Source organism: Anabrus simplex, chromosome 14 (assembly GCF_040414725.1).
Source record: "Anabrus simplex isolate iqAnaSimp1 chromosome 14, ASM4041472v1, whole genome shotgun sequence".
Lineage (NCBI taxonomy): Eukaryota > Metazoa > Arthropoda > Insecta > Orthoptera > Tettigoniidae > Anabrus > Anabrus simplex.
Genome location: NC_090278.1, coordinates 6901466 through 6925143, shown reverse-complemented (window position 1 = coordinate 6925143; position 23678 = coordinate 6901466). Strand labels below are relative to the sequence as shown.

Genomic DNA, 23678 nt, shown 5'->3' with positions numbered 1-23678 from the left:
ATGTTTATAAGCTGCCAACATTTGGCATTGTTTCTGGTGTCTGTGTTAAAGCCACCCATAACAAATACATGTTCATATTGCAGGAGTATGCATAACAATGTGTTCTCTATGTCCTCCAAATGTCCAATCGCAGGTGGCTAGTACACCACACAGAGAGCACATTTCTGATGGGCTACGATTATTTCCTAGAGCGAGAACTCGGGTATCTGTTGTATTCACTATCTGAACATGCAATTATCCTAGGCTTTGAACTCGTTTTGATTATCGCTGCCACACCTCATCCCCTCTTTCCTGCTCTGTCATTCTGGAGTAAACAGTAACCAGGTATGTTGAAAGTCTTGAAGGGATCAGATCATGAAGCCAGTATCAGTGAGATGGCAAACATCAAACGCGTCCGGGAAAAGTTCTTTAAGTTTGTGGAAATGGGCAGACAATGAATGTACATTTAGATGAGCTATATGGAGACCTTTAGGGATAGAGGAAACATTAGCAAGGAGCAAGTCACTAGTTGAGAGAGAAGGAAGGGGGGTAATTCCAGGAGGGGCCTGTGGACAGTTGTCACAAGGTCGTGTTCGGTTTGTGGAAAGTGGAGGGGTGAGTGAGGTCTTGAAAAGGATTGTGGCTGGGAAGGCATGTCCGGTACTGTCAGAGGAAAGTGACCCATTATTTCTCGTAGCCACCTTATGAAAAATTAATAATTAAGTGAATGAATAATCTAACTACAGTGAGCTAATCTAATTAAGTTACACTAAGGTGGTATTTAAATAAAATGAAATATAGTACTGTAAATAGAGATCAGAACAGTTAAGTGAATTGTCCATTTAGTTGCTCTCTCTATCCTTTGGTAAGTCACACAGCTGGTTAATGCACACTTTACTCCCATCAGGTTTCCTAATGATGATATTACCGTCTGCAGTCCAAGTTGCTTACATGGAAACAGTGAATGGCGGCCTTCAGTACGGAGAGTCTAGTGGATGTGAGATCTTTGCAGATGGTAACATGAGTGCCCTTCAGTATCCGTTTGTTATGGAATACTTCTTGTCTACAATAGGAAATAAACTTGACAATGATAGGCCAAGTTTTCCCTACTGATTTAGGCCCAACACGGTGACTTCTGGATATCATTGATATTTATACTCACGCCTATATCTCTGAAGACGTTTGCGGTAAGTTTGTCAGTATTTTCTTTTGAGGTCTCCTGCACTCCAAAGATTTAAAGATTATTTATTTCTCCTACTATATTGTTTGAGAGAGTCACTTCTAGCTTCGAATTCTTCCTTAAGTGCCTAGATTTCCTTGTCCCGACACTCAAGTTTATTCTTTAAATCCGCTATAAGTTCAACGTTGAACTGGAGGGATTTCTACAGTTCCTCTACGACAAGTGTAGTCACTCGCTTCAATATCGCCTCTATAATTCTGTCCAGAAACTTACCCAAGCTGAGAGTCTCATTCAGGATCCTCGTGATGGTCCCTTCCATGAGGATGGTACCACCGTTCGCTTCCTTGCTGTTGCGCTTGTTGCTCCTGGTCATCTTGTTTCACAATGGAATATTTTAATGAAATGATGAAAAAATATGGTCACGACAGGGAGACACTTTCACTGTAAACATGTTCAGACTAAGTTTGCACACTTTAATACAATGTTCGATATATATTACTAGGAAATAACACCTGCTAATCCACCTTGACTGAGGAGCTGATCTCACGCACATCCATCAGCCATGACAATTCCTCATCCAGCCACTTTTTCTGACACTTTCTTATTGTTCAGTATAGTCTCCTATATATTCTCCATCTTCCCCATCAAAATATTGGTCTGCAGAATCACTATTTATGTGGAAGTATTCAATTTCTTCATCAACAAAAGACGAATGTGTACTTTAAGGCACCATTATGGCTACGGAAGAACAGGAAAGATGTTTCCCTCTAATGAAGCCGAAATAACATCAGTTCATTTTCAAAACATGCAAAATAGAGTAGTATACCTCCCATACAGAACTTCTTTGAGCAATTCCATGGAAATTCAAAGCATGATGCTATATCCATACATACAGGGTGGCGCACGAATAGGAATAGTTGACACATTTGAAAAGCAAATATACAATGCAACTTACGTACTATGTTGTTGAAATTTCGCGCACACCTTCCCTGTTTTATGGAAATAACTCTAGAAGTGACACTGCTGCTTTGTCTCCAAATGCCTGCATTCCAGTGAGCTTTCCGCCATGGCCGACCAATGCCGACGCTCCGTTCAGCAGCGCACTAAAACAGTTATCTTTTATTGCGAATCAAAAAGTGTTAAAGCGACACAAAGGAAATTTTGAGCTGTATTTCAGACTAGGTGGGCACGAGCAAGGAGCACCGTCCTTCACTTATACAGTAACTTTGAAGAACAAGGCAGTGTGAAGGAAGAAAAGCGACAACGTGCATCACCAGTTCGGTCTCCTGAAAACATCGCTGCGCTGAGGGTCGCTATGCAGCGCAGCCCACACAAGTCAACACGGGGAGCTTCAAGAGAAAGTGGAATATCGCACCATTCAGTTCAAAGAATGTTACACGGTGACCTTCAATTGTACCTGTACAAAATGACTGTACTACACAAGCTAACAGATCTTCTTAGGCAGAAGAGTTTACAGTACGCGTTATGGACTCAAGATAAAGATGAAGTACTGTTCAAGAGTTGGTTCTCTGATGAAGCATATTTTCATCTCAACGGGGCAGTTAATAAACAAAATGTGCGGTTTTGGGCTACAGAAAAACCAGACATTATTCACGAAAAAACTAGGTATGGGGAAAGAGTGAGTCTGTGTGTAGGTCTGTCAAGACATGGGTTAATTGAACCATTTTTTCTTCAGTCAGACAGTTATTGCACAGCGATAGAAGGATATGCTGGGGAATTAATTCATGCCTCAAATTCTTGCTATCCCTATTCATACGCAGTGGTTGGTGCAAGATAGTGCAACACCTCACACAGCTAATGATGTTCTTAATTTTTTGAGGGGAGTATTTGATGATCGTGTAATGTCTCATCGTTACCCTTAGTACAACGATAATGGTGGATTCTCCGGGCCTCCTTAAAGCTCATATTTAAATCCTTGTGATTTCTTTTAATGGGGCTATTTGAAGGAAAACCTCTTCGCTTCAAGACCTCACGGCCGCATGGAAAAACGTGCTCAGATCGTGCAATTCAGCAGTGAAATTCATGAAGACCTGTGCCGCGAAGTCATCAGAAACAAGCTTACTCGTCTCGAAGAGGTTGTCCGCCGCAATGGAGACCACATTGAACATGTGATATAGTTAAATGTATTTCCAGGGTCCAAGATGCCTGTATCTAAAATTTCATTAGTGTTCTGTGAAAAATTAAGTTGTTATTCTAAAATTAAATGTGTCAACTATTCATGCGCCACCCTGTATGAGATTGGCAAAGTAGACACTGCACTAAAACGTATATGTACAGGTTTGGTGCGTGACGAACAGCGTTTCAAATTTCAAACCATCTTATGGAGTAGTGGATTTCAACATTTTATTGTTCATGGTACCCTATACTTTATAGTGAGTGTCCGTAGCACACGTAAGGTACGAATTGGCAACAATAATGTGGGAGATTCATTTTTGTGCACACAACCTTTCCCTTCAGAAGCAAGTTGATAGGATGACAGTTGTAATGCCATTTCACCCGCCTCCGTAGCGTAACGGTTAGTGTTATTAGCTGCCGTCCTCGGGGGCCCGGGTTCGATTCCCGGTACTGCCAGAAATTTAAGAATGGCAGGAGGGTTGGTATGTAGATGAAATGGCACATGCAGCTCACCTCCAATGGAGGTGTGTCTGAAAAGAGCTGCACCACCTCGGGATGAGGACACGAGTTTACTATACTACCCATGTTGAGAAATGATCTGAAGCCATTAATTACCTGCATTGTTGTATAAATTTTATTTTAAGAATTAAAGTTATGATTGGAAAAGTTCTGAGAGGAGAAAGGTAAAGGATGAATCAGTGATGTAGTGATAAAGGGAGAACAAAGAAGTCTTCTGGAAGCAGTAGAAAGGAAAACAAGAGACTACGATCCACTGAAATGAAAATGTATGTCTCTGTTTACAATGAACTGAGTTTTTGTACAACAAATAAGTTGACATTTCCCATAAATAACTCAAAATATGTTATGCAATGCATAAGGCATTAAGTCCAGTGTAAAATAAATATGCTTAAGCTTCTGGATATTTTTCTCCCGTTTATTTCATAAAACAGATATGAAGGGAAATTATAACACAAAGGCTCATTAGTTATACAGTACACCTAATAAAAATATCCATCAAGGGTCAGGATACAAGAAGAGAGAGATAATAGAATAAAATGTGGAAACGGTCACCGCACCATATACACTCAGTCTTTCAACTATCATTTAAAGTTAAAAACTTCATTATTGTTCCGTATTGAATAGAGAAATAAGATGTACAATATTATAGGTTAGGATCCACCTTTCAATACTCCGTAATAAGATGGTAAAAAGTAGTTACAACCTGTTTAATGGGACCGGTTTCAACACATTTTAAGTGTCATTATCAGCCAATTTGCGAAGATCTTAAAACAACTAGCACATTGAATACAGGCAAAAAATTAACATTGTATCATAACGTAGCAATTCAGTAAATGTTCAAAACACAATAATCACAGTCAAGAGAGTAAACAGAACATCACTATCTTGCGCCGAAAACAAATATAGCTGAAGTTCATAAGCAGGTCAAATATTCGCTTATGTAAAGTCGTTGCTAGGCAGGTCTTGTAGGCATTTGTTTCTCCGGCCGAAGAGCAAAAGGTGACGTGAATGAAGTCCTAGGAAAACAGTGTAGGATTTAATTTCGTCAAATTTCAAAGTGGATATATAGGTTTTATAAAATAATTTAAAACGTTAAAAAAGAATAAAGCCAAATAAAAAATATATTTAAAAAATAGGAAGAAATAATGAAAGAAATACGAGGTTCAACTCGAAACAACTTGCCGTAGTAATTGATAAAGAAATGATAAATAGAGAAAGGGGGGACGTTAATTAGAGGGTGGTGATGGTGGTGGTGGTGGTGGTGGTTATTGTTATTAGAGGAAATACAATTGGGCAACAATCCTTAATATAATACTAATTCGAAGAAAAAAGAAAAAGAACCGACACTTCGAAAAATGAAGATATCGGTTAAAGGAAGACAAGGGCCACGAAGGGCGTGAAAATGAAAGACTCCCTAGCCCTCGCAAACCTAATAGCATCGGGGTCGGAAAAGAACAAGAATTGACCAAGGGAGGTCGGACAGCATAGATGAAAGTGAGGAGCCTGGCACAAGTAAGTGGAAGCAATGCCAGGACTCAGCTAAGGGCCCCGTGGTCGCCAACCCACGCTCTGAAGTTCAGAGCCCATGGGGGATGGAGGATGGGAAGGAAAGAAAAAATGGAAGGGATCCGATACTTCGAAAAATGAAGATATCAGCCAAAGGAAGACAAGGGCCACGAAGGGCGTGAAAATGAAAGACTCCCTAGCCCTCGGAAAACTAATAGCGTCGGGGTCGGAAAGGAACAAGAGTTGACCAAGGGAGGTCGGACAGGATAGATGAAAGTGAGGAGCCTGGCACAAGTAAGTGGAAGCAATGCCAGGACTCAGCTAAGGGCCCCCGTGGTCGTCAACCTACGTTCCGAAGTTCAGAGCCCCTGGGGGATGGAGGGTGGGAAGGAAAGAAAAAATGGAAGGGATCCGATACTTCGAAAAATGAAGATATCAGCCAAAAGAAGACAAGGGCCAACGAAGGGCGTGAAAATGAAAGACTCCCTAGCCCTTCGGAAACCTAAAAGCGTCGGGGTCGGAAAGGAACAAGAGTTGACCAAGGGAGGTCGGACAGGATAGATGAAAGTGAGGAGCCTGGCACAAGTAAGTGGAAGCAATGCCAGGACTCAGCTAAGGACCCCCGTGGTCGCCAACCCACGTTCCGAAGTTCAGAACCTCTGGGGGGTGGAGGGTGGGAAGGAAAGAAAAATGGAAGGGATCCGATACTTCGAAAAATGAAGATATCAGCCAAAAGAAGACAAGGGCCAACGAAGGGCGTGAAAATGAAAGACTCCCTAGCCCTTCGGAAACCTAAAAGCGTCGGGGTCGGAAAGGAAGTATCGGATCCCTTCCATTTTTCTTTCCTTCCCACCCTCCACCCCCCAGAGGTTCTGAACTTCGGAACGTGGGTTGGCGACCACGGGGGTCCTTAGCTTAGTCCTGGCATTGCTTCCACTTACTTGTGCCAGGCTCCTCACTTTCATCTATCCTGTCCGACCTCCCTTGGTCAACTCTTGTTCCTTTCCGACCCCGACGCTATTAGTTTTCCGAGGGCTAGGGAGTCTTTCATTTTCACGCCCTTCGTGGCCCTTGTCTTCCTTTGGCTGATATCTTCATTTTTCGAAGTATCGGATCCCTTCCATTTTTTCTTTCCTTCCCATCCTCCATCCCCCAGGGGCTCTGAACTTCAGAGCGTGGGTTGGCGACCACGGGGCCCTTAGCTGAGTCCTGGCATTGCTTCCACTTACTTGTGCCAGGCTCCTCACTTTCATCTATGCTGTCCGACCTCCCTTGGTCAATTCTTGTTCTTTTCCGACCCCGATGCTATTAGGTTTGCGAGGGCTAGGGAGTCTTTCATTTTCACGCCCTTCGTGGCCCTTGTCTTCCTTTAACCGATATCTTCATTTTTCGAAGTGTCGGTTCTTTTTCTTTTTTCTTCGAATTAGTATTATATTAAGGATTGTTGCCCAATTGTATTTCCTCTAATAACAATAACCACCACCACCACCACCACCACCACCACCACCACCACCATCACCACCCTCTAATTAACGTCCCCCCCTTTCTCTATTTATCATTTCTTTATCAATTACTACGACAAGTTGTTTCGAGTTGAACCTCGTATTTCTTTCATTATTTCTTCCTATTTTTTAAATATATTTTTTATTTGGCTTTATTCTTTTTTAACGTTTTAAATTATTTTATAAAACCTATATATCCACTTTGAAATTTGACGAAATTAAATCCTACACTGTTTTCCTAGGACTTCATTCACGTCACCTTTTGCTCTTCGGCCGGAGAAACAAATGCCTACAAGACCTGCCTAGCAACGACTTTACATAAGCGAATATTTGACCTGCTTATGAACTTCAGCTATATTTGTTTTCGGCGCAAGATAGTGATGTTCTGTTTACTCTCTTGACTGTGATAATTGTGTTTTGAACATTTACTGAATTGCTACGTTATGATACAATGTTAATTTTTTGCCTGTATTCAATGTGCTAGTTGTTTTAAGATCTTCGCAAATTGGCTGATGATTACACTTAAAATGTGTTGAAACCGGTCCCATTAAACAGGTTGTAACTACTTTTTATCATCTTATTACGGAGTATTGAAAGGTGGATCCTAACCTATAATATTGTACATCTTATTTCAACTATCATGTACAGCTATCAAATACCATGATGAAACTGCAATTGAGGAGCTGGGTGGAATATCGACATAATGTATCACAGGTAGTTTCCTTTTTCATTATTGCACAAATAAAATGCTGTGTACTTTGTTTCTCAATTTAGAAAGTATTATTTCAATACCACTTCAATAGAAAGCATGGTCTGCATTTTACATCACAGCCCACTAAGCAGTTATTCCAGTAATGACTTAAGAAAGATGTTTAATTTCCATACTATAATGCACAGAATATGCAGTTTTGTTTGATTTTTTTGTCACATATGCAACATAAATATCATCTACCTTGTATTGCCAGCAGTTAGTTAAAAGATATGCAAAGGAAAACAATGAACTTCAATACCTCAGAACAATGTTTTTGCAGTTACATCGTTATTCCACCCAGCTCCTCAATTTATCTAGCCACCCTATGCTTGCTTTGAATGATGGATTTCTATATAGCCATCAACAGATTTTTTTTTACCCTTACTGGTCCTACAACAGAAATCCCTTGGCTACAGGCTTGAAAGAACTGACACATCAAATAGTTCAACTGATCATTTTTCACCCCTTTCATCATTTTACAACCTTTTACATCATGTTCAGCATTTTCAACATATGACTCAGTTTAGCCCTTATCACGTGATATCATCGTTGTTGTTCACCTCACAACTAATTGGTGTGATACTTGTAGTACTTTCATCTTCTCTATAATGATTACAAATTATCATATACTGGGATAAACTCAACAGGTTAGTTTACAAGTGGACAAGTCATGGAGAGTGGTGCCCCATTAGAAAATGTGCCCTGTATGCCCCCCAAGCATTGCAGCTGGCTGTAGCACAGCTGAGCACTCTGTCACAGACAGCAGTATCATGAAGATGGCAAAACGTTGTGAGTTAACCGACTTTGAACGTGGGATGATCATGGGTGCATGGCGTATGGGTCATAGCATTGCGAAGATTACACATGAATTCGGGTTTCTGAAGTCAACAGTGTCTAGGATGTGTCTTCAATATTGCAGAGAGTATGTTACCACGCACGAAAACCACTGCACAGGAATACCACAGGTGTTTAACGAATGGACATCACGTCACCTCTGCACGACCATACTGAGCACTCAACGGGCTACTGAGAGTCAGATCACTACCAAGTTGAATGTTGGGAGTCAGGAGCCCACTTCTACCAGGACTGTAAGAAGGCAATTGCACCGCATAGGCTTCACCAGCCAACGACCCTTTGTTGACACCTCAATACAGAGCTCAACGACATGCATAGGCCCGCAAACATTTGCAATGGAGCATGGAAGAGTGGCAACGTATGGGATGGTGTGAAGAATTCCGGATCCAGTTGCATCAAGCTGATGGGCGCGTGAGTGTGTGTCAACAAAGGTTGCATCCAGGTGGGAGCAGCCTCAGTTCTTGTCTGGGCGGTGTTTTCATGGTTGAAAATAGGCCCCATTTTATGGCTGTAGGGACTGCTCACAGGTATTATGTGGACATTCTTTCCAATCATCTTCATCCCTTTCTAGCCCTACAGTACCCTGATGGAGGTGCCATGTTTCAACAGGAAAATGCACCATATCGCCACTCTGTAGTGGCACACAGGTGGTTCAAGGAGCACTCCAGTGAAGTTATGACCATGGATAGGCCCTCCAGATTTCCCGATCATAATCCAATTGACAATTTATGGCATGCTGTTGATGCTGATATACACTACATGAACCTCTACAAAAGACCGACCAACTGTGGATAGCAGTCCAAGATGCGTGGGTCCAGATCCCTCCAGAATGATTCCAACACTTTTTAGAGTCGATGCCTCACCATACTGCTGCTGTTTTGAGGGCCTGCGGAGGATCATATCAATATTAACATCACATTCAGTGTTTTCCCATGACTTATGGCTGCTCAGAGTATTTGTCCCAGTCATTTCAGACAGCACTGTGCAAATCACAGTATATGAGCATAATGTGATACAAAAATAAAGGTTATATTACAAAAACTCATACCGGCTGTGCTAATCCTTAACAAGGACTGCAGTCTAAGACCAAACATGACTCAATACATCGCTGGGTGTGGGGAGAGGAAAAAGTGATGTAATTTTAACAGTGTGGCTATAAACAAAAACTAATGATTAAAAGTGCGATGGATAAGCAAGGTTTTACAGCATAGAATTGGGCTTGAAATGTGACCATTACTCACGTTTGGACTGAGTGTTGTTGCATTATGGTAATGCATTCAGTATTGGTGAATGTATTAACCCATTCACGTCATTTGATGAGCTGTGGTCATGTGCAGTGTTTTGACGTGGATATCAAATGAAGAGCTCAGCTTACAATGATACAGTTTCTCCCATATCTTTGTATATAAGATTTCTTTTGCAATAAAATTTCTCACAATACACACACAGTAAGGAACTAGAGGCATGTACAGTTTAAACAATTCTGTCTATATTTCTGTACAACGCTGCAATTTTTGAACAGCAGTTTATTTTCATTGTTATTCAGTATTCATTATGCAGGACTGGCAATGCAATAATGATGATGAGAGTTTGAAAGCACTTGTAGACAGTGTTTTATATTTACAATTATGGCAATATGTTGTTTTGGAAAATGAATCTGAGTTCGAAGGTAGTGATAACAGCAGTGAAAGAGCATTGAAGAAAATGAGAGTGAAAATACCATACCAGGTCCTTCAAAACATGTGCAGACAATGACACAAAAGAACAGTAGATTGGAATTTGGAGAATAAAGACTATCTTGATATATATCCATTTTGTTGATACAGCTGTGTTTCAGAAACACTTGCAACAAATTTGGCTCTGCCCACCATCCAAACTTGCAATGTTTTTAGAGTACATCGATCTGCTCTTCTTGAAATTATTTCAAAGGAAATATTTGTACAGCACCCAGCAGTCACTGAAGGAATGAATTATGGGTAAGTCATGACTTTCAATGCCATGAATGTGAAATATGAATCATCTTCATTAGTTATTATTTTATGCATGTTTTACTGCGACATGTATGTGCAAACAACTAGCAACCATAACAAATTTGATTTCATAGTGAACAGTGCGGCCATTTATTGCTATATGAATGCCTTGAGCATACTGACATGCCAGGGCATCTAACTGTAGAATTTACACAACATTTTATGAATAACAAAAAAATGAGCACTAACATTAGTGTTGCAATGCATTCCCAAAACTGCATCAAATTAAGGTAAAAAGCCAAATCTAACATATTGTTAGTATCATTCCAGTACTCGGCAATTAGTTTTCCACAGAAAATTGTAAAATGATGCCAAGAAGGTGGCTGCCATTCAGTTTCAGATAGCACTTTTAACAATTCTGCACATTTGGCAAAGCACTAAGATGCAGGACAGTAGTATAGTGATGTTGGATCCCAGAAGGGATGAAACAGCAGTCGTAAGCAAGAAGACCACTTCAAGTGAAATGAGCAAATTCAAGGACAAAACTTTGATCTTTGGTACGTTCTGTTGAGATGCTATAAACAAATTTGCTTTGGTATTATGAATGAGGGACACACAGTGAAGAATGTATTGTCTACAGCAAATGACAGGTGTAGATTATACTATTCTAAAATGAATGTTAGAATCCTGTTTGGAATATGTAGCATATCTTTATCATAAACCGGAGTATCATAAATTAAGAATTGTAATACCAAGTATTTCTATGGAATGGGTTATTAATAATCCTTGCTCAATAATGTGATTCTATATATTAATACAGGATTCAGTTTTCTTATTCTTTCTGAGCTGATCACTGTCTGCATCACCGGGAAAGTTGGCAGCTGTGAGCTTGCATACAGGAGATGGCGGGTTCGAACCCCACTGTCGGCAGCCCTGAAGATTTTTTCCCGTGGTTTCCCATTTTCACACCAGGCAAATGTTGGGGCTGTACCTTAATTAAGGCCATGGCCACTTCCTTCTAACTCCTAGACCTTTCATATCCTATCATCACCGTAAGACCCATCTATGTGAGTGCGACGTAAAGCAAATTGTAAAAACTAAAAACTTTCTGCATCACAAGTGTGCGTGTGAGAATACTCAAATCAGAATCACATTACCATACAATTCACATCACTTCATCTTCATTAAATCCCAATCTTCCGAGCCAAGTGGCTCAGATGGTTTAGGTGCTGGCCTTTGGATCCCAACGTGCCAGTTTCGATCCTGGCTCAGTCCCGCACCTTGCATCGGTGGATTTACAGGTATGTAAAAGAACACCTGCAGGACAATTTTTTTTGCACCATGGCATCTCCAAAAACCATCCAAAAGATGTTAGTAGGACGTAAAATCAGTAACATTATTATTATTCAATCCCAATCTCAGCACAACAGAGAGCTCATTCATTCACTACATGTTCAGGTATGTGCAGTTTCAAGAATTTCTCATTACAATATGACTTTGAACACTTATCACAGCCAAACAGTTTCTGGTGGGCATCCAGTTCGGATTGTTCCTTAAAAATTTTCTGACAGTCATTACACGACAATGGGTTATCCTTGTCATGAAGAACCATGTGCTTCCTCAAACTTGTACGCAATTCAAAGGATTTAACACACAGCGTACATCGGAATGGACTAGCAGCTCCTGTATGAGTTCGCATGTGCCTCCTTAGACAAGCTTTTCTGTAAAATATTTTCTTGCAAAGTGTGCAAGGTATTGAAAGTTCTTTTGCATGAATTCGTCTATGTTCCCTTAGTACAGACATTTTTGAAAAAAGCTCACCACATGCCCTACACTTAAATGGCCTATCTCCACTATGAGTTTGTAGGTGTCTCTTTAGATTCGAACTATCTTGAAATGGCTTATGGCATATTGGACATTTCTTGGTATGAACTATAAGATGCCTACTCAGTTCTTGATAATCCGGGAAAGTCATCCGACAGGTGGTACAGGCAAATGGCTTTCGTCCAGAGTGTATTTTCATGTGTCTATTGAGATCTGAGCTAATACGGAAGCTTTTCTGACACGTATCACAAACATGCGGACGCTCTCCACTGTGGATTTTCATATGTCTTTTCAGATTGGAACTATCCTGGAATGTCTTGCCGCAAGTTGGGCACCTTCCAGTATGAATTATCATATGGGTGTTCAATTCAGCTTCATCCCAGAAAATTTTATGGCACGTTGCACAAGAATATCGTCTTCCAACAATATGGATTTTCATATGTCTACTTAAATTGGAAACGTCTTGGAACGTCTTCCTGCACGTGAGGCAAGGAAAGCTACCTTTCTCCATATGAATAGTCATATGTCTCTTTAAGTGTGCATTTTGTGAGAAAGCTTTACCACACACTGGACACAGAATTTCTTTTTCTGAATGTACTGTCAAATGCCTCTTCAAATGAGATACTTGTGGGTAGGATTTTTCACAAATCGTACATGTAAAAACTTTCTGACCATCAACAATGCTTACTTTGATATTTAACTGTTCTGTGGATTGATCAGTGCACTTTGATGAAGAACCAGACACATGGCTCTCCACCAGAGTAACGCTGGGATCTTCTGTAGTTGAAACATCAGCTTCACTAGGAGATGATGGGGAAGAGTCATCACTGTAACAATAATTAATATTTTAGTTACCTTATTACTTAATAACATTTCACGCATAGCAGTCAAAAACCAGATGCAGCAAGTATGATACGAAAATTAGCATTCCAGAAGGTATAAGTTGATGTTTACAGATGAATAATTTTGTCTGTTTGTTAGCCCACAAGCATGTTGGAACCTCAAATAGCACCAAATAAGGCTATGCAGCTATCGGAAAACAATAAAAACTAATGGCAGCACCAAAATGAGGTGTACTAGGCAATATTAGAAGTGAGGTAGTTTGCCACTGCTTTCCTCACTGGACCAGAAGGTGCTACTGCAGCTAAACTGATCCTATGTGCAACAACTTTCACAACCCTCAGACGCACTGGATGTGCTCCGAATGTCATTAATCAGCACCACCTATACCCCAGCAGCTTCCATACTGTCAGCCATGGATGAGACTGGGACTTTGGTGGAAGCTACACTTTGCTCCGGCCTGTGTCATGAGATGGATGCAAAAGTACTACATCCATCAAGAAATGACAAGCAAGCAGGTATAACCTCGACATGGACTAAATGTGACCCCTTGGGCAACAAGCAACAATGATTTGGATGTCAGAGTATCCTGCAATCTCGTAGCTACTATATATCAACAAAATAACAAACAGTTTCAGAAACTCAGGCCTATCATCTCAATTTTTTCAGGTAAACATAGAAGACATTAAAAAAACATGGTGCTAGAGCCCTATGAGCCTTGGCCTAGCAAGTGGCCGCTGCTAAGAATGTAGGGTGACACAAGGTAAGCAGGTCAAATCCTCTCTACCTTTATTTTTGGATTCCTAGAGCAGGCCTGCTATATCACACATAATTAGATGGATCCTCAATTGTAATTTTGTAGGCTGAGTGGACCTAATTTTCTTTTTACAAGTTGTTTTACGTTGCACTGACACAGAAGTCTTATGGCGATGATAGGACAGGAAAGGGCTACGAGTGGGAAGGAAGCGGCCGTGGCCTTAATTAAGGTACAGCCCCAGCATTTGCCTGGTGTGAAAATTGAGAAACACAGAAAATCACCTTCAGGGCTTGTCATGGGGCTCGAACCCACTATCTCCCGGATGCAAGCTCACAGCTGCGCGCCCCTAACTGCAGGGCCAACTCGCCCAGTGAGTAGACGTAAAACCAGCGCTCAGATTCAGGTAAAAATCCCTGACATGAGCAGAAATCAAACCCAGGTCCTTCAGATCAGAAGTAGGCATGCTACTCCTACACAATTTATAGAAGGTTTAAGTAATCCTAAAATCCAGTGTTTGTACAAAATATTACAAGACAACAAAAATGATGTGGATGATCTACAAGAAATGCATGCTCCTAGTCAAGACCTACTTCAATTAAGAGGAAAAATTTCAGGCTATACAATGCTGCAACATGTCATCATGCACTGTAGCAGCTATGGGTACATTCATAATAGCATAGGAATATTATATTATTCTCATCCAGCATAAATGACAACATCCACTAGTGTCAAATTAATAATAATTATAATAATGTTATTGGCTTAACATCTCACTAGCTACTTTTATGGTCTTCAGAGATGTCGAGGTGCTGGAAATTAGTCCTGAAGGGATTCTTTTATGTGCCAGTTAATCTACCTACACAAGGCTGACATATCTAAGCACCTTCAAATACCACTGGATTGTAACAGGATCAAACCTGCCAACTTGGAGTCAGGAGGCCAGCGCCTCAACCATCTGAGCCACTCAGCTTGGCATCAAAAAGTTTGAACTCCCGATTTAACATGTTGAGTGACAAGCAACTACATTTGGGTACGTGAGAGTATTCACATTTTTGAACCCCATATGGGGTCGTACGTTCGTTCTAAATCGAGAACTGTGTGAACCCATTTGGGTGCACAGTAAGTATCTGTTTTGAACCTATATAAAGTCTCTCCCTGCCATCTGTTGGTCGTCTATTTAAGTACGTGCATAGTCCACCTACCATTCCTCAATTCCTGTTTTGGCGCGACCCCATATGGGTAAGTCAAAATTGCTTTGCAGGGTGACAAAGTCATTGTCTGTCTTGCGCATAGATTGTTTATGTACGTGTGCAAAGCTGTGAGTTTCTTTTTCCTTTTTAAGTCATTATGAGTAAATCTAGCAGTAAAATACTTAGTACAGATAGTCTGGAGGCTACATCAAGCAAGTCGGACAATGATGATGTAGACGAAGTATACAGTTACAGTGATTTTGAACCCAATACAGAGCAAATAGCGATCTCGCACGTTCATCCACAATGATGAATTACTGTCTTCAGCATACACTTTCCCACTGTACTCCATGTTTCCAAGCCAGCTGTTGCAACAATTATGACCGTTTTCAATGATATAGTCATTGGTTTCCCATGTTGCACAATCATCGCTACTAGGTTCTCTTACTCAAATTAAAATTTATACAAACAAGATTATATACTTATTCAATATTCCATAACTAATTCTTCTTGCAATACTATTCTCTTACATCCTAATTTACCAAATTCATATGATTTTCACTACTTTATAGACCTATATTTTTTACGAAAATTGGGGATCGTACATTTTTATGCCTTCAGTATGAACAAGCTAACATATCTCTCATAATCAATGGCATATAATGCCTCCCTGCAAATGAAAAGGTAAGTATGACCGAGCGTCGAGACAGTAGCAACTGTATAAGTGTGACCCAATATGGGGGCACGTGTACGTGTACAATTCGTAATGACCAATACGACTCCATATGGGCTCGCAATATTTTACATAATATACATAATAAGTTAACCTAATATATCACAAATACATCCTCATTTCAGCAATCATTTGCTGGGTTAAGCCTGTGAACATTTTGGCACCAGGAAGTAACTCGATGTTATTAGCCCATGGCACTAGATGGCAATCCTATGAATTTCGGTCTGGCACTCAACATGTTAAATTTTCTATACATTCTAGGAACTGGTATTTAGTTGAGATTTATTGGATTTCTGATGTATTTCCTGCTGCAGGTAATTTGCCTCTTGTGCTTAATTACATAATAAAATATGATATTTAATTATTATTTAAGTGTTATGTAGGTATCTGGAGAGTGATACTTCAGTCTGTGTGTACCATACATCAACATGAATTCTCTTATATTGCTACACAAAAATATTTACGAACCATAAAAAAATCTTAATAGTGTGGCCAATAGGTCTAAATTCTCTAACTATATATCTGTAATGTGAAAATGGGAACTAATATTTACTGGACATAACTCAATTATAACATCAAAGCATCTAAGAGTATTTATTTATTCATCTGTCATGTCGACTTGTGTATCCAGCCGTTATCTATATTATCCGCCATTGTTGGAACTGTTACCTAACTGTGGAGGTTACCAGACCAATTTAATTCAAAGTTTCTCATCCATTATTGTCAGGCATTTGACTGGACTATGTGATGCGCTGAATTATCAATTGTAACTTATGCGCACCTTTGCGGTGCACGCGTTGAATTATGGGACTGGCTACTCGCCCAGCTCAGGGTGTGAGCTCAGTAGTCGGCAGTAGTTTGCTCGCCGCTACACTCCAAGATGGCTGTGTTGTGTGAAGCTCCCAAGCGGACGGCTTGGCAAGAACGGAAAGCAATTATAATGGAGCCGGACTCCGGCGGTTAAGTGATGATGTAAGGGCTAGGCCCTGTTATTTTTTGAAAGTTATCCAGTGTGCTCCAACCTTAATATTTTCTTAATGTAACATGTAAACTTGGTGCTATGAGTTAAGCGTTATCGGTATGAAAAGTTTTAAGTGTCTTGTAAGTTGAATATCTTAACTCCAAGTAAGTACTGAAAATTATAATTTATTGAAGGGATCCCGTTCGTTCAGACACTAGTGTGAGTAATTTCATCGTGGACATGACCATCATAAACGCAAATTTGGTATAGTGTAACCTTGTAAGCAAAATTTGATATATATTTGAACTGAATCCGTTGGAAAAAGAAAATTAATGTAATGTAGGGAGCTCAGGATCACTAGTTATGCATCTATGAGGTGGTATTTTGTGTAAGTGATTTTATCTTACGGTTTTGTAGGTGTGCTTTATTGCCTACTGTTTTTCTTGATGTTCATAATGATGATGAATATTATTATTATTATTATTATTACTTTTATTCTTTGTAATTCATTTCGGTGCGTGTTCTCTCCCTTAATTTTTCCCTGTTGGTTGTATTTGCTGTCTGATTTTGTCCTATTGCCTTCGTGGCTGATTATTTGTACGTGATTATTATTGCATTGTTACGGGCATTTATTAATGACACCTCACATTCGCATCGTAGCGCAATCCAGGGCCCCCTCGGTTCTAAGGTATGTAAACCGCAGGTAAATTGATTAACTAAAGCTAATGTAAACTGGTACTATTACCTCTTGGATAAATAATAATTATTATTATTATAAATTTTTAATAACTTAAAATCTTAAAATTGAAATTTGCTGGTCGAAATTAAGTTTAATTATGGGAGTTTTCTTTCGTTGTCTTATTACCTTTCTCCCATTGTTTGGGTTCCTTGCTTTTGTCTTTATTACGTCATGTCATCCCTTCTTATCTAATCTGATGATACGTTATTTTTTGGGTGGCTTTGATGATTATTATGGGATCTTGGCTTCGCGTCGGTAACGGGTAGCTCCTGTTGTGTGCCTCAGTGTTCTTTAATTATTATTATGTGCGCACCGTTAATTGTAAATTTCCTTTAATATACTTCATTTTGTTGGAGTTGCTGTGCGCTGTTATTTTATTGTGTTTTCATCTAGCTCGTTTCTTTGGTGTAATGTTAATTCGCGGTTGGAGCCACTAATTTTTTTTTTCCTTTTTCGTGTGACCTTGTGTGCGTCTTGTAATTTAGCATTTTTGTAGTGTAGTAAATTTCAATTTTAAAGTGATTTTATATCGCGGGCCCGCATATCGGTTGCAACCAATTTTTAAGTAACTTTAATCCTTCTGTATGTAAGGTAATGAGTTATTAATGAATTTTCAAACCTTAATTCTGGCGGAAGCCTATGTTAACGTGAGCTTCATTTCACCTTAATTTCAACTTTATTTTAAAATACTGTTTTTCTCATCTAGTTTGATTGCATTTTTAAATTTTAGAAAAAGAAATATATATTTTTATTGTTCTTAATTTATACCATTTTCAAATTACATTTACTTAGTAAATTTTCTTCATTTTAAATTTATCTGGTGTGTCATTTAGTAGCTAGCAATATTTACCTGGCAACCTGTCAAAGTTATGTAAGACCCTGGCCTTTTTATTCTCGCTTTTGCCCTCCACGCTTCATATTTTATGCTACTGCACTTCGGTAAGTATTGTGCTTGTTTTCTTCTTGATGTTTGTGCTTTTCTTTTGGATGTTTTGTTTACTAATTGGTAAGGTTGCAGTAGTGTTTGGTAGCATTCGCCGTGGTTGTTGTTCTAACAACTTGATAAGTTGCCCGGGTCAGTGTTGCTGGCTGCTAAAAGAGACCAACCTTTTAAACTTAAAAATTGTAAAACTGAAATGGATCCAAGTAATTGTACTTAATATGTGTTTCATGTCTGATCGAGACTTGCTTGTCGCTGCTTTCTTTGCCTTGGAGTATGGCGTGGCTCTGTATCTGTGCACTTGCTGCTTGTTTTGTTTACCATGTTCCATGGTCATGGAATCCTGTTGGTTTTGGGGTCTGCTTATTCTATACCTGCCATGTAGGGGTAAGTTGAAGACCATTCTCACTTTTATTAATAATTAATTTGAAATATGTACTTAATCTGCTTTCTGATTTAAATAATTGAAAGTTTCTTCCACATTTTACCTTAATGATGTGATGTTCTTTGACCTTGTTATCTGCAGCTTCTTGGTATACAATAGGTCTTGCTGGAATTGCTGTGCCTGTCCTTGGTGGGATTTACTTGGATTAATTTGTGTTGGGTTTTGGAACTGCTGTTGTGACCCTGATTTAAATTCTAAGTGATGTTTTTATTCCAGTTTCATCCATGGTCCAGAGTGTGTGATATGAAATTGTAGTGTAATAAAATTTTCTCTTGCAGTGACTGTGTACCCACCTCGCTGTTTGGCCTGAACATGTGAAATTGATTTATAATCTTGACGCATGGTGACTCTCTCCTTCCACTTTTATTTTACTGTCCTGCCTTGTCCAGGTTACGATGTGTCATGTGTTATTATTCTGAGTTTATTTAATGTGGTGAGTTCTCATGTGTTGATAATTCTTGCTTGTGTATATTGGTTCATATCTGGGACATGTGCTGTGGGATTTCTTTCTATTTTGCCTTATGTGGTCTTGTGCATGTTCCCGTTCTTGATATGGTGTTGTTGTAGGTCTGTATTGAACTCGTGGATGATTATGTCATGTGATTATGGTGTATTGATGGGAATCTCACTTGGATTTGTTGTGTTTAATGCTATTAGTGTAACCTTGGGCAGTGTTCTTGTTGTCATGTGCTCTGAAATGAGTGTCCTGATTGAACGGTGATAGGCTACGTCTGTATGGTTCATCTGAGATGGTATTATCTTTTTAAGTTGATGTGTCCATGTCAGGTAGCTCTGTCAGTTCTGTTGTGGAGTGATTAATTTCAGTACCTGGTGTTATTTATGTCTTAGTCCTTTTGGTACTACTCATCACCTTTTATTCACCTTTTCTGCTGTGTGCATGTACTTCACTCATGTGGTCTTGTTGTAATGAGGTGTGGTCTTAATTTCCTTGTGAATCTGTGGTTTATTTGACCTGGTTAATTGTAGTCATTGTGTATTAGCTTCTTCCCCTTGCATATTTTCTGTCTGGTGTCTGTGTACTAAACTCTTGCCCTGGGTTTCATTCTCTGCTGCTCATTATGTGTGACTAGTGTCACGCATGTGTGTGATCTTCTGGTGCTGGTTAATGATATCAGTTTTGGCCATGCGCTTGAATGAATTTTCATTCTTCCTGATTTTTCATTGCTAGTCCTGGTTGGTTGCTCCATGTGTTGATTCTTGGTCATCCTTATCTCTTGTCGTTATACCTATGTGTTGTTACTGGTAATTCATGGCGGTTCTGTGGGTTCATTTCTGAGTTCTGGTGTGGAGTACAGCTGGCTTTTCGCTTAAACGACCCTTCGTTTTTACTGTGTCTTCATGTTGGGATTTTGGTTGTGAGTTTCGCAATTGTTGTGTTGTTACTGGTGCTGTTTGTTATCTAATTATTGTGGAACCTGTTCTGAAATTAACCTTCTGCAGTAAATCTTCCTTCCTGTTCATTTTCTATGGGTTATGGGAGTGTATTTGGTAAATCTTGTCATTTTGTGAATGTACACTGTCCTGATCATATCTTCATTTGATGTCTAGTGGTATGAGAGCTTATGTCTCTTTTGATTTGTATCCGTGGATCTGATGTTGTATGTGATTCAGTATATTATTTTTTTTTTTAAATGTGTACAAGAAGTTTTCCTTGCATCTGGTGCTTGTCACTGTGTAACGTCTACCGATTTATCCTATTTACATAAGGTATTCCTTTGTTCGTGCCTTCCGTAGTTCCTCATCTGGTTTAGTAAGGTAACCCCTTGTAATTCAGTTGCTTCTGGCTCTACCCTGCATGTTGTTGCAACTCTATATTGTTGCCTGGTTGTCATCTGACTGTTCTGGGTTCTATTCCAATGAGTATGGGATCATTTGGGGTAAATCCGGAACTGTCGCTAAAATTCCTTGTCCGTCGTTGGGGTATGGGACCCAACTGATTGACTGAAGGTTCTTCTCCATCAGCTTATGCGCTTTGTCATCGTGTAACCTATCACTTCTTCATCGTTTATATTTTATTATATCCCGTGTATTCCGACTGGCTGGTAGGGTGTCTGTGGTGATTGGCCTAATCACACAGGGTGGACTGTTGTTTTGCCACCATATTATTAGTCCTGGGTTATCCAGAGGTTCTTCAGAACACTTGATGGTTGTGATAATACACCTGTGCTCAGTATATTCAAAGATTATTTATATGGAGAGGTAACTTACCCTGAATTTTGGCCCTTGTTATGCTGCGTTGAGCTGGTTCTGGTGGATGTAATATCTTTTCCATGTCCTTTCTGTTGTTCTCTATCGTCCTGACTGTAATTGTTGGCTGTCATGTGGTTGTTGGCCTCGGTAATGGTTGCATGGTGATCTCTTGAGGACACACATTGTGTACACCCCTCCACCTATTATATTGTCGACGAAGTCTCCAGTTATTGCCATGGCTTGCTTCTTATTCTGGATCGATTATCCATGTGATTGCTACGTTACGGTTGCGGATGGTTGTGTTTATTGTGAAAGTTTCTGCCTCTGCGTCTCCTGTTTTCCTAATCTTCATGTCCTGGGCTACCTGTTTTCTGTACATGGTTTGTCAGTATGTGCTCTGCTGCCTCCATCTAGTAATATCTTTTGCTTGGTTACCTCCCTGTACCCCCTGGTCATTTATCTTTCCTGTTCTTGGTCTTAAGGATCTTTGTGGTATCTGTACTGCCCTGTAGAATTATGTAATGTGTGGAAGAATGCTAGTATTACATGTAAAAGAATGTGTAAACTATAATGGTCTTCGACCTATCAAATTGTTGAGTCTATTGAATTTTACTTAACTTGCTGGGACTAAAACCGCTGTAACTTGCCACTGGATTCCATGAGCCGCTTTAAATATTCAAAATTACATTTCTGATCTCTTGTGATTAGTCTCGATACTAGTATATTGAAGTCTTGGGATATTTCAGTTATTTTTTCCCTTTTCTTAATATGTAAGTCTTATTCAAAGGTTGGATGGGTAATACTTTAACTCATGAATTGGTAATTCAAAAATTTGTGTATGTTTGCTTACTAGCCAACAAAAGAATGTAAAATAACCTCGTTATTTTGGTAATTCTCCAAATGCCGATACAAACTATGTGGTCTGGTATAATGACGTTAACGGTGTTACTTATGTGTTTAACTCGGGTGCAAAATTGGAGCTATTATCGCTGGTAAATTTGGACATGTGGAACATGTGTAACTCCTCGAAACATAATGAAATATTACTAAGGTGTCCTGGAAACCTAGTTGGAAAAACGTTGTGGTCCTTAACATTAGTGGTTGAATCATTTCCGTTTATTATGGTCTGCTATGTACACTTGGAGCCTCTCTTTCTGCTCCTGTGTGTGGTGTTCCAGTTATTTGCGCGCGCGCGCGAGCACCCATGCATCTGCTGATCGGAGATCTAAGGTGTGTGATATCTATGGTTCCCTACTGCACTCGGTACTGGTGTGATCAATGTGCTGAATAATGTACTGTCAACTTGTGTGGTGCGTGATGAGACGCTGGCCCCGTTGCATCCCATTCTGTTCACACTCAGCATGTTTGTCTGCTAGTATTGTGTGAAGGTCAACATTCCTGCAACCAAGTAAGACCATTCCTTGTTATTTGAACTTGAAAAAATTTGGTGTGTCTCTTCCGGTATCCAATGTATGAAGATTTGTTTGGACGTTGAAATTATACCTATGGCATGCTATCCATTGTTTTGGACTTGCGCCTCTCCTGTGTTCTGGCTTCGGGAGGGGAGGACTGTAATGTGAAAATGGGAACTAATATTTACTGGACATAACTCAATTATAACATCAAAGCATCTAAGAGTATTTATTTATTCATCTGTCATGTCGACTTGTGTATCCAGCCGTTATCTATATTATCCGCCATTGTTGGAACTGTTACCTAACTGTGGAGGTTACCAGACCAATTTAATTCAAAGTTTCTCATCCATTATTGTCAGGCATTTGACTGGACTATGTGATGCGCTGAATTATCATTTGTAACTTATGCGCACCTTCGCGGTGCACGCGTTGAATTATGGGACTGGCTACTCGCCCAGCTCAGGGTGTGAGCTCAGTAGTCGGCAGTAGTTTGCTCGCCGCTACACTCCAAGATGGCTGTGTTGTGTGAAGCTCCCAAGCGGACGGCTTGGCAAGAACGGAAAGCAATTATAATGGAGCCGGACTCCGGCGGTTAAGTGATGATGTAAGGGCTAGGCCCTGTTATTTTTTGAAAGTTATCCAGTGTGCTCCAACCTTAATATTTTCTTAATGTAACATGTAAACTTGGTGCTATGAGTTAAGCGTTATCGGTATGAAAAGTTTTAAGTGTCTTGTAAGTTGAATATCTTAACTCCAAGTAAGTACTGAAAATTATAATTTATTGAAGGGATCCCGTTCGTTCAGACACTAGTGTGAGTAATTTCATCGTGGACATGACCATCATAAACGCAAATTTGGTATAGTGTAACCTTGTAAGCAAAATTTGATATATATTTGAACTGAATCCGTTGGAAAAAGAAAATTAATGTAATGTACGGAGCTCAGGATCACTAGTTATGCATCTATGAGGTGGTATTTTGTGTAAGTGATTTTATCTTATGGTTCTGTAGGTGTGCTTTATTGCCTACTGTTTTTCTTGATGTTCATAATGATGATGAATATTATTATTATTATTATTATTATTATTATTATTATTATTATTATTATTATTATTATTATTATTACTTTTATTCTTTGTAATTCATTTCAGTGCGTGTTTTCTCCCTTAATTTTTCCCTGTTGGTTGTATTTGCTGTCTGATTTTGTCCTATTGCCTTCGTGGCTG

At 39.6% G+C, this 23678-nt stretch overlaps 1 protein-coding gene across 1 annotated transcript in view; it reads right to left on the bottom strand.

The window, feature by feature from the left end:
* Positions 1-1361: 1361 nt before the first annotated feature.
* The window catches only part of LOC136885354 (uncharacterized), a 79305-nt gene continuing 56988 nt past the window's right edge, over positions 1362-23678 (bottom strand). Inside the window, exons 6-8 of the mRNA XM_067157866.2 lie at positions 12895-13049; positions 9215-9408; positions 1362-1532 (exon numbers count right to left, since the gene is read on the bottom strand). Coding sequence (XP_067013967.2) covers positions 1362-1532; positions 9215-9408; positions 12895-13049 — 520 coding nt within the window. The remainder of the gene's footprint in view (positions 1533-9214; positions 9409-12894; positions 13050-23678) is intronic.